This window comes from Cucurbita maxima, unplaced genomic scaffold, assembly GCF_002738345.1.
Source record: "Cucurbita maxima cultivar Rimu unplaced genomic scaffold, Cmax_1.0 Cma_Scf00055, whole genome shotgun sequence".
Taxonomy (NCBI): domain Eukaryota; kingdom Viridiplantae; phylum Streptophyta; class Magnoliopsida; order Cucurbitales; family Cucurbitaceae; genus Cucurbita; species Cucurbita maxima.
This window is the reverse complement of record NW_019272071.1, coordinates 473,751-487,767: the sequence shown is the minus strand read 5'-3', so window position 1 is coordinate 487,767 and position 14,017 is coordinate 473,751. Positions and strand designations below refer to the sequence as shown.

Below are 14,017 nucleotides of genomic sequence, written 5' to 3'. Positions count from 1 at the left end.
CATGTATCAAATAAATCCACGAAATTTTACTGAAATCATCAATGAAGCTAATATAATATTTAAAACCCCAACAGATGGAGGTGTAGGGCCCCAAACATCCGAAAAAATAAGTTTCAAAGGTGACGAAGACCTATGAGAAGAATTAGTATATGGTAACTAATCTTTTTGCTGATTGACACGCATTACAAACTGACAAAGATGACTCACTAGCACAGGAAATATTATTGAGACGCAAAATTAATTTTATTACTTGAGATGAAGGATGTCCAAAATGTACAAGTCATTGGGCGTGAGTAGTAGATCTGCTCATCAAGGCATGCTTGAGATCATCGACATCGGATGGCTTAATAGGATAAAGACCAAATTCACACCTCCCATCTAGAAGACTTTTCCCCAACCATCGATCCTTAATAGAAAAGTACCAAGGATGGAATTCAAAAAATAAGTCATTATCACGAGAAAATTTATGAACGGAAAGAAGATGTTTGGAAATTTCAGGCACATGCAAAATATTATGCAATGCAAGAGAACGAGTAGCAATATTAATTAGAGAATAACCAGTATGGAAAATACGCAAACCTGCTCCATTGCCTATTTGAACTTGTTCACCTCCATGATAGCGTTCACGCACAGCGAGACGATCCAGGTCACTAGTGATATGATCAGTAGTGCCTGTGTCGCTATACAAATTTAGGTCAATCTTGTAAGAGGAAGTAGCCGCCAGTGCCGAAGGAGCAGAAGGAGGTTCATCTTGATAGGACTCATCCACCCTATGTCAGCAGCGAATAGCAGTATGCCCCCACTTTGTCGCAGATCTGGTAGGAAGGACGAGCAGAAGGGCCACGGCGATCACCAGCAAGACGAGATGGTGCATAACCTTGAGAACGACCACGACCACGATCCCTACGCCCATGATTCTTCTGCTAACCACCACGACCAACATAACTGGCAGAAGATCCAAGATTTAACTGAAGTTCAGCACGACCAGCATAATTGGCATAAGATCTCGGATTTAACTGAACTTCAACCTGGTGTTGTAGTTGGCGAGCTTCAAATGCCATTAGATGTGCAAACACATCATCAAGCATGAGGGCTTCACTCTTGGTAGTCATTGAGGTGACAAAGGGATCATAGTCAGGGCCAAGACTAGCGAGAAGATACACAATCACATCATAATCCTGCAAGGCAGAGCCGGCGGTGGCCAGCCCTTTGATCTTGCAAAAATAATTTGTAGCAGATAATCTTGTTTCTTGGACGTGGCGAGCTCAACACGGATCTGAATAGTGCGAGCATGAGTTGACGACGAAAACATCCGCTGCAGGGTATCCCCGCCTCCTTGGACGTAGTAGCGACAACAACATCGTGAAGAATCTCCTCAGAAATGGAGGTGAGAAGGCCGCTAAGGACCTGTTGATCCTGATCATACCACTGATTATAGGCCGGATTAGAGACCAGGTCAGCACTAGCAGCAATTGAGGAAGGGACCAGCTTGGCAGGTGCAGCATTGGTGCCATCAAGGTAGCCCATAAACTTCGTACTCCGTATGTAGGGGAGGAGCTGGGCGCACCATATGATGAAGTTGTTTTTGGTCGAGACGGATTGTGACAGCATGGTGAAGAGGGATTGGGCCAAAGGTCGACGCCATGGTAGTTGAGACGGTGTTGGAGATGATGGATGGGGAAGAGGAAGATATGGTAGACATTTAAAGAATAAACCTTGGCTCTGATACCATGTTAGGTTGAATGGCACTATGACCTAATAGGTCACGACCTATTGTATGTATAGATATGTACATTCTAAATCATAGATTTGGTAACAAACCCATCAAATCAGTAAATCATAGATTTGGTAACAAACCCATCAAATCAGTAAATCATAGATTTGGTAACAAACCCATCAAATCAATAAATCATAGATTTGGTAACAAATTCATCAAATCAATAAATCATAGATTTGGTAACAAATTCATCAAATCAGTGACAAACCCATCAAATCAGTAAATCATAGATTTGGTAGATTTGGTAACAAACTCATCAAATCAGTGACAAACCTATCTAAATCATAGATTTTGTAACAAACTCATCAAATCAGTAAATCATAGATTTTGTAACAACAAATCAGTAAATCATAGATTTGATATAAATTTGGTAACAAACCCATCACATCAGTAAATAGATTTGGTAACAAACTAATCAATTAAATAGATTTGGTAACAAACCAATCAAATCAAAATCAGTAAATCATAGATTTGGTAACCAAATCAATCAATCAGTAAATCATAGATTCGGTAACCAAACCATAGATTTGATAACAACTCATAGGTTTGATAACAAACCAAAAATCCGGAAATGAATAAATCACTCGTAAATCATAGATTTGATAACAAACCAGTAAATCATGATAACCAAACCAGTAAATCATGATAACAAACCAGTAACCAGAACCAGTAAATCATAGATTTGGTAACAAACCAGTAACCAATCAAACCATCATGATAACAAACCAGTAACCAGAACCGAACCAGTAAATCATGATAACAAACCAGTAAATCATGATAACAAACCAGTAAATCATGATAACAAACCAGTAACTAGAACCAGTAAATTATAGATTTGGTAATAAAATCAGTAACCAGTAATAAAATTAGTAACCAGTAAATCATAGATTTGGTAACAAACCAGTAACTAGTAAATCATAGATTTGGTAAAAAATCAAACCCAGAAAATCATAGATTTGGTAACAAACCAATAACCAGTAAATCATAGTTTTGATAACAAAAACCAGTAACACCAGTAAATCATAGATTTGGTAACAAACCAGTAAATCATGATAACCAAATCAGTAAATCATGATAACAAACCAGTAACCAGTCAAACCAACATGATAACAAACCAGTAACCAGAACCAGTAAATCATAGATTTCGTAACAAACCAGTAACCAATCAAACCATCATGATAACAAACTAGTAACCAGTAAATCCAGTAAATCATAGATTTAACAAACCAGTAACCAATCAAACCATCATGATAACAAACTAGTAACCAGTAAATCCAGTAAATCATAGATTTGGTAACAAACCAGTAAATCATAGATTTGGTAACAAACCAGTAAATCATAGATTTGGTAACAAACCAGTAAATCATAGATTTGGTAACAAACCAGTAAATCATAGATTTGGTAACAAACCAGTAAATCATAGATTTGGTAACAAACCAGTAATCAGTAAATCATAACTAGTTAAATCATACATAAATCATAACCAGTTAAATCATAGATTTGGTAACAAACCAGTAACCAGTAAATCATAGATTTAGTAACAAACGAGACAAAATCATAGATTTAGTAACAAACCAGACAAAATAACAAACCAGTAATAGTTAAATCATAGATTTGGTAACAAACCAGTAACTAGTAAATCATAGATTTGGTAACAAACCAGTAACTAGTAAATCATAGATTTGGTAACAAACCAATAACTAGTAACTCATAGATTTGGTAACAATCCAATAACCAAAACCAGTAATTAGTAATCCGTAAATCATAGATTTTGTAACAAACCAGTAATTAGTAATCAGTAAATCATAGATTTTGTAACAAACTAGTAACCAGTAATCAGTAAATCATAGATTTGGTAACAAACCAGTAACCAGTTCACTAGTAACCTAACTAGTAATCAGTAAATCATAGATTTGATTTGATAACAAACTAGTAACCAATCAACTAGTAACCTAACCTAATGAGTAATCACTAAATCATAGATTTGATTTGGTAACAAACCAGTAATCAGTAAATCATAGATTTATTTGGTAACAAACCAATCATAGATTTGGTAACAAACCAACCATAGATTTTGTAACAAACCAGATTTGGTAACAAACCAATCATAGATTTGGTAACAAACCAATCATAGATTTGGTAACAAACCAATCATAGATTTGGTAACAAACCAGTAACTAGTAAACCATAGATTTTGTAACAAACCAGTGACTAGTAAACCATAGTAAACCATAGATTTTGTAACAAACCAGTGACTAGTAAACCATAGATTTTGTAACAAACCAGTGACTAGTAAACCATAGATTTTGTAACAAACCAGTGACTAGTAAACCATAGATTTTGTAACAAACCAGTGACTAGTAAACCATAGATTTTGTAACAAACCAGTGACTAGTAAACCATAGATTTTGTAACAAACCAGTAACTAGTAAACCATAGATTTTGTAACAAACCAGTGACTAGTAAACCATAGATTTTGTAACAAACCAGTGACTAGTAAACCATAGATTTTGTAACAAACCAGTGACTAGTAAACCATAGATTTTGTAACAAACCAGTGACTAGTAAACCATAGATTTTGTAACAAACCAGTGACTAGTAAACCATAGATTTTGTAACAAACCAGTGACTAGTAAACCATAGATTTTGTAACAAACCAGTGACTAGTAAACCATAGATTTTGTAACAAACCAGTGACTAGTAAACCATAGATTTTGTAACAAACCAGTGACTAGTAAACCATAGATTTTGTAACAAACCAGTGACTAGTAAACCATAGATTTTGTAACAAACCAGTGACTAGTAAACCATAGATTTTGTAACAAACCAGTGACTAGTAAACCATAGATTTTGTAACAAACCAGTGACTAGTAAACCATAGATTTTGTAACAAACCAGTGACTAGTAAACCATAGATTTTGTAACAAACCAGTGACTAGTAAACCATAGATTTTGTAACAAACCAGTGACTAGTAAACCATAGATTTTGTAACAAACCAGTAACTAGTAAACCATAGATTTTGTAACACCAATAAAACATAGATTTTGTAACAAACCAGTAAACAGTAAAACATAGATTTTTAGATTTTGTAACAAACCAGTACTAGTAAACCAACCAGTAAAACATAGATTTTGTAACAAACTCGTAACCACATGTAACCAGTAAACCCCAGTAATAGTAAATAGTAAACCAAACATAGATTTTGTAACAAACATTTTGTAACAAACAATAATCAGTAACAAACCAGTAACCTAACAAACCATAGTGTAACAAAAAATCAGTAACCATAGATTTTGTAACAAACCAGTAACCATAACCTAACAAACCCATAAATCATAGATTTTGTAACAAACAGTAATCAGTAACCATAGATTTTGTAACAAACCAGTAACCATAACCTAACAAACCCATAAAACCAACAAACCCATAAAACCAATAACTAGTACCTAACAAACTAGTAACCAATACCAGTAACCCAAACTAGTAACCAATACCAGTAACCATAACCTAACAAACAAGTAACCATAGATTTTGTAACAAACCTAACCTAACAACAAACCAATAACCTAACAAACCATTGATTTTGTAACAAATAGTAAGTGCCAGTAAACCAGATAGTAACCATAGATATTTTGTAACAAACCAATAACGAGTAAAAGTCATAATAACTAGTATGGTAACAAACCATAATAACCAGTAACCAGAAAATTATAGATTTGATTTGGTAACCATCATAACCAGTAAATCATAGATTTGATTCAGTAACAAACCATAACCAGTAATCTAACAAACCAATAACCCAAACCATAACCAGTAACCCCCAAACCATAACCAGTAATCATAGATTTGGTAACAAACCAGTAACCAGTATTCATAGATTTGGTAACAAACTAGTAACCAGTAATCATAGATTTGGTAACAAACTAGTAACCAGTAATCATAGATTTGGTAACAAACCAGTAACTCATAATTTGTAACAAACTAGTAACAGTAATCATAGATTTGGTAACAAACTAGTAACCAGTAATCATAGATTTGATAACAAACTAATAACCAGTAATCATAGATTTGGTAACAAACTAGTAAAAGTAAATCATAGATTTTGTAACATACAAACCGAGTAAATGTAAATCATAGATTTGATTTGGTAATAGTAAATCATAGCTTTGATTTGTTAACAAACCATAACCACTAAATCATAGATTTGATTTGGTTAACAAAATTTGATTTGATAACCAATCATAGATTTGATTCGGTAACAAACCATAACCAGTAAATCATAGATTTGAATCGATAACAAACCATAACCAATAAATCATAGATTTGATTCGATAACAAACCATTTGATTCGGTAACAAACCATAACCAGTAAATCATAGATTTGAATCGATAACAAACCATAACCAATAAATCATAGATTTGATTCGATAACAAACCATTTGATTCGGTAACAAACCATAACCAGTAAATCATAGATTTGAATCGATAACAAACCATAACCAATAAATCATAGATTTGATTCGATAACAAACCATTTGATTCGGTAACAAACCATAACCAGTAAATCATAGATTTGAATCGATAACAAACCATAACCAATAAATCATAGATTTGATTCGATAACAAACCATTTGATTCGGTAACAAACCATAACCAGTAAATCATAGATTTGAATCGATAACAAACCATAACCAATAAATCATAGATTTGATTCGATAACAAACCATTTGATTCGGTAACAAACCATAACCAGTAAATCATAGATTTGAATCGATAACAAACCATAACCAATAAATCATAGATTTGATTCGATAACAAACCATTTGATTCGGTAACAAACCATAACCAGTAAATCATAGATTTGAATCGATAACAAACCATAACCAATAAATCATAGATTTGATTCGATAACAAACCATTTGATTCGGTAACAAACCATAACCAGTAAATCATAGATTTGAATCGATAACAAACCATAACCAATAAATCATAGATTTGATTCGATAACAAACCATTTGATTCGGTAACAAACCATAACCAGTAAATCATAGATTTGAATCGATAACAAACCATAACCAATAAATCATAGATTTGATTCGATAACAAACCATTTGATTCGGTAACAAACCATAGATTTGATTACCAGTAATCATAGATTTGGTAACAAACCATAGATTTGATTACCAGTAATCATAGATTTGGTAACAAACCAGTAACCAGTAATCATAGATTTGGTAACAAACCAGTAACCAGTAATCATAGATTTGATAACAAACCAGTAACCAGTAATCATAGATTTGATAACAAACCAGTAACCAGTAATCATAGATTTGATAACAAACCAGTAACCAGTAATCATAGATTCGATAACAAACCAGTAACCAATAATCATAGATTTGATAACAAACCAGTAACTAGTAATCATAGATTTGATAACAAACCAGAATCATCTTACTATACAAATATGATCTATTCTACGTTTAAACGATATTCTCTTATTAAGATTAAAAAAACATAAAAATAAAAAAAAAACAACGCAAGGCTTATAATTCGGCAATACAAGGAGTCATAAGACGTTACACTAGGAGCAATTTGTTTCCAAATGAATCAAGCAGTTTCTCCCCAGTACCTTTAGGCAAAGTCATCAGTCATTGTAACCACCTCCTCCCTGGTATGAACTGGAGCGATTGTAGCCGGAACTGCCGCCGTCATAACCACCACCACGAGACCTTTCAGTCGCGAAGTTCACTCTAATGTTGCGCCCATGGAGATCCTGATTACAAAAAATGAACAATGTAAGAGAAAACAGTAAAGATATTACTGACCCACAACAGAATCAACTGGAACCCCTGGTGGTTTAAATAAACTGATGGCAAAGCCACACTGATCCGTGGAGTCAACACTACCACAAAAGCCCCCCATAACATAAATTCGTTTACCTGTCCATCCAGCGCTTGGATAGCACTGGAAGCCTCCTCGTTCGCGGTGAAAGTAACAAACCCAAAACCTCTGGATCTTCCGGTATCACGATCCGTTATCACTCTCGCTAAGACAAAGGTAGACATACATAAAAATCAGAGTCATTCACCGGCTAGAGGAAGTGCCCTCGAATATTACTGATTTCACAGAAAGACTAAATATAATTTCAATTTTCCGTATACAGATGATGGGCAGCAGTGTGTATGTACCCTAGCAAATAAAAGTAGGTTTTTTTAAATAAAAAAAATGGTTAATTAGATTAGTTTCCTGCACACCTTCAACTACTTCCCCATACTTGTCGAACGCTTCCCTCAGACTCTGGTCATCAGTACCATAAGAAAGGCCTGCAAAACAAAGCAACGGATCTCAGGTAAAGTCTTAATAGACCACCAAGGTGTAAGAAAGAACAGAAGAACGGGAATTCTAGCTTACCTCCAACAAAAACTTTCGAACTTGACATTAATCTAATACTTTGAAAGATAGACAGTTTGGAAGGTTGCAAATCCGAACGGATCATTGATGCAGAACTCTTCCTAAATACCTTTCCAACTTTGCTAAGAAAAGCCATGTTGACGACCTGAAACGAGTATTAACCAAATGAATAAGTAAAACTCCAGAGGGAACAAAAGGTAGTTGTGCAAGATGACACTGTGCTACAAATATTTAGAACTTTCAATGTACATCGACTCCATAATCGAAAAGAAAGCTTTTGGTTTGTATCAAATTCAAACAGTCTCAACCAGAGCAAAAGAACGCTGGATCACAATCAGAATCAGAATCATTCTTAACCAGAACATATATACCCGGAACATTAAAGAAGCCTTACATGTCGAAATCAAAAAGACACAACACAAAAGAAAAATGAAAGAAAACTTCCAATCACATCATATCTAAGTTCAGAGAGGAGAACAATCTTTGTATTTCTTCTAAACTAGTTGAATCAAGATTAATGAAGATTAATTCAAAATCACAGATTTAGTAACATAACCAGAAAATCACATAATCACATATTTGGTAACAAAACCAGAAAATCACATAATCACAGATTTGGTAACATAACCAGTAGATCACAGATTTTGTAACAAAACCAGTAGATCACAGATTTGGTAACAAAACCAGTAGATCACAGATTTGGTAACAAAACCAGTAGATCACAGATTTGGTAACAAAACCAGTAGATCACAGATTTGGTAACAAAACCAGTAAATCACAGATTTGGTAACAAAACCAGTAAATCACAGATTTGGTAACAAAACCAGTAAATCACTAGATATGGTCTATTTTACGTTTAACAGACTCATAAAAAATCACCACAGAAAGACAAAAGATCTAAAAACAAAACACATCAGTCAAAATATAGAACAAAAAGTAAAAAAAAAAAATACAGAAACATGAGAATGAAGATGAACAACATTACAAAACAACGAAAGGAAAGGAAAGGAAAGGAACAAGGAATCGGACGTGCAGATAGAACCTTTGTTGGCTCTCTTCGCTTCTTTCACAGTCGAGCTTAAACCCTAGGCCTTGAATTCGAGCAGGGTTTTATGACAGCCGAATGATTGGAAGAGCGATTTAAGTAGAAGCTAAAAGCTTGTATATGAACCGTTGGATAATGAAAGGGAGAGTGGAGGCCGTAGGATGAGAAAGATATTGGTGGGGGCTGACGTGTCATTCTTACATTGAACAGTAACTCTTTGAACCCTAAACCCAAACGTTATGTAAAATTACTATCGTACCCTTGGAGACTTTTCCCGTTGATATTTGCCCCTTTCTCTCGAATGTCTTTCCATTTGTACCCTTTTACGCCCTAATAAAAATATCTCTAAATTTTAAAATACATTTCAATTATATTATTAAATATCTAAAAATTTCATTTTAACCATTTAACTTTAAAATTATTTTAAAATTATCATTAGATATTAAATTAAAATAACTTATTTATTGTAAAATTTAAATCGTTTCAATTTTTAATTAAATGTAATTTTGCTTTTAAAAAATAATATTTTAAATCTTGGAAGCTCATAAATGCTTTGTCCAGCTTATAAAGTGGGTAGACTGTGTTTTCGAATTAAATTACAAGAACTACTCAATTATAAGAAATGACACGAAATGTCAATGGGACGAGAGAGATGATCATGGAAGTTCGAGGGAAATCTAGTTTCAATTTCGGAGCTTGCGATTTTCAAGTTCAATTTCTCTCTATAATTCATCACCGACCTTAATCAACATAAGTTCATCCGTTAAGAATGAGAAATAGAAATAGAATTGTGATCGAAAGTATAATTTTCATTAATGTTAAATAGGATACAAACTATCAACTAATGCTTAAATAATGCTTAAAATGAGGGAAAATATATATATAACTAAATCTTGTAAATAAGATAAAATATACGGTTAATCAAATCCTAACATAAAATATACTACTAACAACTCAAACATAAAATATACTACTAACAACCCCCAAAAATAAAGAAAAAATATTAATCGATTATGGATATATAAGATATACTCCGTAACTAATTATTAAAATATATTCCCCAAATATCATAGGTTTAGTAAAAACATCTGCCAATTGCATTTTAGTCGAAACATAACACGGTTTGATGATTCCAGCTTGTAACTTTTCTCGAACTATATGATAATCTATTTCAATGTGTTTCGTACGTTCGTGAAAAACTAGATTGGCTGCTATATGTAATGCTGCTTGATTATCACAATATAACAATGCTGGTTCGGACAATTGAACATTTAAGTCTTGAAGAATGTATCTTAACCAAGTTAACTCTAAACAAGTATTTGTCATAGCTCGATACTCGGCTTCTGCTGATGATCTGGACACATTAGTCTACTTTTTAGACTTCCAAGAAATAATTGAATTTCCGAAGAAAATGCAGAACCCAGAAATAGACCGTCTGGAAGTTCGACAACCACCCCAATCAGAAACGCAATATGCTTGTAATCTTAAATTGTTTTCAGATGGTAGTAGGAGTCCTTGACCAGAAGTGCCTTTGATGTATCTCAGAACTCGAAGAGCTGCCTCCCAATGTGGTTTTCTTGGTTCATGCATAAATTAGCTAAGCATACGAACTGAATAAGCTATGTCAGGCCTGTCAAATATATTAATATGTCAATCAACCGTCTGTATTTACTTGGATTATTCAACTTCTCTCTTTCAGTTAAAGAAAGTTTCAGATTTTGCTCCATAGGAAATTTTTCTGGACGTGCTCCAGACCTATGTCTTGAAGAATGTCTAGAGCATACTTCCTTTAAGACATAAAAATTCCTTCTAGACCAAGAAAATTCAATGCCTAGAAAATATTTTAAATTTTCTAAATCTTTGATAAGAAATTTCTTGAGTAAATTAGTTTTGAGATATTGAATTTCTTTGAGATCATTGTCTGTCAACAAAATATCATCAACATAAATTAGAATGGTAGTGAAAGAAGTACGTTTACTCTTAGTAAATAAAGAGTAATCTGCTTTGTACTGAGTGTAGACTGCATTTTGTATAGTTGTAGAAAATATGGAAAACCAATTGCGAGAAGCCTGTTTTAATCCATAAAGAGATTTATGGAGCCGACATACTGTATTCTCCCCCTGTCGGCAAAGACCTGGTGGTAAATACATATAGACTTTCTCGTCTAGATTACTATGGAGAAAGACATTTTGAACATCCAACTGATGGATGAACCATTTTCGAGCAGCAGCAACACTGAGTAAGCAATGAAGTGTAGTAAGTTTCGTTGTAGGAGAAAATGTCTCTGTGTAATCAATACCTTCAACCTGAGTGTATCCCTTTGCTACAGAGTTGTATTTAATTTTGTACATTCAACGACAACCAATAGCTTTATGTCCAAGTGGTAGAGGAACGAGAGACCAAGTATGATTACGTTCCAAAGCTGCAATTTCATCATTCATAGATTGCTGCCATAACGGGTCGCCAACTGTCTCGTCATAGGTTTTAGGTTCTGTTTGGAATGTAATAAGAGCTAGAAAAACACGTTGAGTAGGAGAAAAACGAGAGAATGAAAGGTAATGATGAAGGGGATACTTGGTGCGAGAGCTGGGACTTGGGCTAGAAGTTAAATGATTGGCTCCAGAAGACATCTCATAATCTTTATGTCAAGCTGGAGGCTGTTTAGTACGAGTAGAACATCGGAGTGGAACTGATGTATCAGGTGGGATAGGATTAGAGTTAGTGGGCGAATTTGGAGAATGAACAGAAGGTGGAGGAGACGAAAAAGTAGTAGGTGAAGGAATAGAAGGTGAAGGAGGAATAGGAGGTGAAGGAATAGAAGGTGGAGGAGTACTTTTAGAATAGATGTTTGAGTAGGATGGATCATGAAGTGGTACAATAGGAGTCGAAGGAGCTAATGTCAAAGTTTGTGAAGCTGATGAAAAAGGAAAATCATCTTCACAAAATTTAACATCACGACTGATAAAGAATTTGTGAGATTGCATGTCATACAACTTGTAATCTTTATGACCACAAAGGTATCCTACGAAAACACAAGAAATTGCCCGAGATTCAAATTTTTGCTTAGGATGTACTATAGTTGCATAACATTTACAACTAAAAACTTTAAGATGATGAAATGTAGGTGGTCGTTTGTAGAGTGCTTCAAAGGGTGTCTTGTTAGATAACAATGGTGATGACGTTCCATTTATAAGATAAACAGCCGTTAAAATCTCCCCAAAAATTAAGTGGAATCTGTGACTGAAAGAGAAGAGACCTAGCTACATTTAGGATATGATGATGCTTACGTTCTACGACTTCATTTTGTTGTGGAGTATAGACACATGTGCGCTGAAATTCAATGTCACAAGAAGTAAAGAATGGTTGCAAAGATAGGAACTCAGTCTCATTGTCTGATCGAACTATCTTGATAGTAGTATGAAATTGAGTTTGAACAAATTTAACAAAGTTCATTAACAAATGATGTACTTCTGACGAAAAACTCAAGTACATCGAGTAAAATCATCAACAATAGTGAGAAAAAACTCAAACTAGAATGGGTAGGAATCGAGTAAAATCATCAACAATAGTGAGAAAAAACTCAAACTAGAATGGGTAGGAATTTTATGTGGTCTCCAAACATCACAATGTATCAGATCAAAGGCAGAATGAGGAACTTCTTAGGAAAGGCATCCTAGTTTATTTTTCTAACGGGCAGATAATGCAATTATGAGAATAACTCGCATTATTAAGATGCAATTGATCAGCTAGAAATTTAAAACGAGAAAAAGAAGGATGACCTAGGCGTAAATGCCACAAATCAGATGACTGAGATACTTGATGAGCTGAAAATTTGATTGGAAATGAAGAAATATGATAGAGACCTCCAAATTGTTTACCCGAGCCAATCATCTTCCCCATAGCCAAGTCCTGCATAACACAAGAATCAGGATAGAAGGTGACATAACATTTCAAGTCATTGGTAAGTTTGCTGATGGACATTAGGTTTAAATTGAATGAAGGCACACATAAAACGTTGTTTAATTTAAGGGTCAGGGCTAAGGGAAATATTGCCAGTATGTGACACACATGCTGTCTCTCCATTAGGCAAAGTTACTGTAGACATGATGGCAGCCTTTGGTTCAGTCATAATAGAAGATTTTGATACTATATGATCCGTAGCTTCACTATCGAGAATCCATGAATTAGAACTCATAGAGTTAATAGATAATGTAGATACTGGAAACAAACCTGCAACATTGATGTGATTGTCAGAATTACCAGAAGGGTGATGATTGATTGCAGATAAGGCTTGTGCTATCGGTTGTGGAATTAGGTGACTGTTCTTCTGTATTCAACTGAAAAACATCGGTCATATTTGCAAATGATCAATATCCACGATTGTTGGATTGATTGACTTGTCTTGTCCTTCCAGAATTATTTTTCTATCGACACCGATCTTCTGTATGTCCCCTTCTGTCACAAAATTTACAGTGAAACTTAAGGATTCGACACTCATTAATTGTATGACTACTTTTATTGTAGTGTTCACATGATTTGTCCTTGGCGAATTTTGAATATGCTGTCTTCTTTTGTACTGCTGATGCAATCAAGAAATTCTCAATAGGTTAAGAAGTTACCTAACTCTGCATCTCTTCTTATACAAGTAATGAATAGGCTTGCCTCACATGAGGTAATGGAGTCATCATCAATATGTTAGATCTCACCGTTTTATAAGACTCATTGAGCTCCATGAGCAATTGCATCAACTTGTCTTCTTCGCGTTGATCAATATGTATTTGAC

At 34.3% G+C, this 14,017-nt stretch overlaps 1 protein-coding gene and 1 non-coding gene across 3 annotated transcripts; both read right to left on the bottom strand.

Annotated features, from left to right (window-relative positions):
• Positions 1-1,048: 1,048 nt before the first annotated feature.
• LOC111471703 lies at positions 1,049-1,187 on the bottom strand. Its single transcript, XR_002715237.1, has one exon. It is a non-coding gene; the product is annotated as a small nucleolar RNA Z247 (small nucleolar RNA).
• A 6,225-nt stretch (positions 1,188-7,412) lies between these two features.
• Positions 7,413-9,335, bottom strand: LOC111471699 (glycine-rich RNA-binding protein 3, mitochondrial). 2 transcript variants are annotated; one of them, XM_023117429.1, is made up of 5 exons: positions 9,232-9,335; positions 8,190-8,334; positions 8,033-8,101; positions 7,718-7,824; positions 7,413-7,551 (listed from the first exon to the last, which is right to left on the bottom strand). In XM_023117429.1, the coding sequence occupies exons 2-5, from the start codon at positions 8,323-8,325 to the stop codon at positions 7,423-7,425; spliced, it is 441 nt and encodes a 146-aa protein (XP_022973197.1). In that variant the 5' UTR covers positions 8,326-8,334; positions 9,232-9,335; the 3' UTR covers positions 7,413-7,422. The 2 variants fall into 2 exon arrangements, with proteins under 2 accessions (XP_022973197.1, XP_022973198.1); XM_023117430.1 differs by having other exon boundaries at positions 9,219-9,290.
• Positions 9,336-14,017: the final 4,682 nt, after the last annotated feature.

What these genes read in the sequence shown, in the direction of transcription:
- LOC111471699 (XM_023117429.1), bottom strand. Translation starts at nt 8,325, where the DNA reads ATGGCTTTTCTTAGCAAAGTTGGAAAGGTATTTAGGAAGAGTTCTGCA. An exon ending in TTCGAAAGTTTTTGTTGGAG is followed by an intron (nt 8,102 to 8,189) that starts GTAAGCTAGAAT and finishes TTTGTTTTGCAG; the next exon opens with GCCTTTCTTATGGTACTGAT. An exon ending in GTATGGGGAAGTAGTTGAAG is followed by an intron (nt 7,825 to 8,032) that starts GTGTGCAGGAAA and finishes CCTTTGTCTTAG; the next exon opens with CGAGAGTGATAACGGATCGT.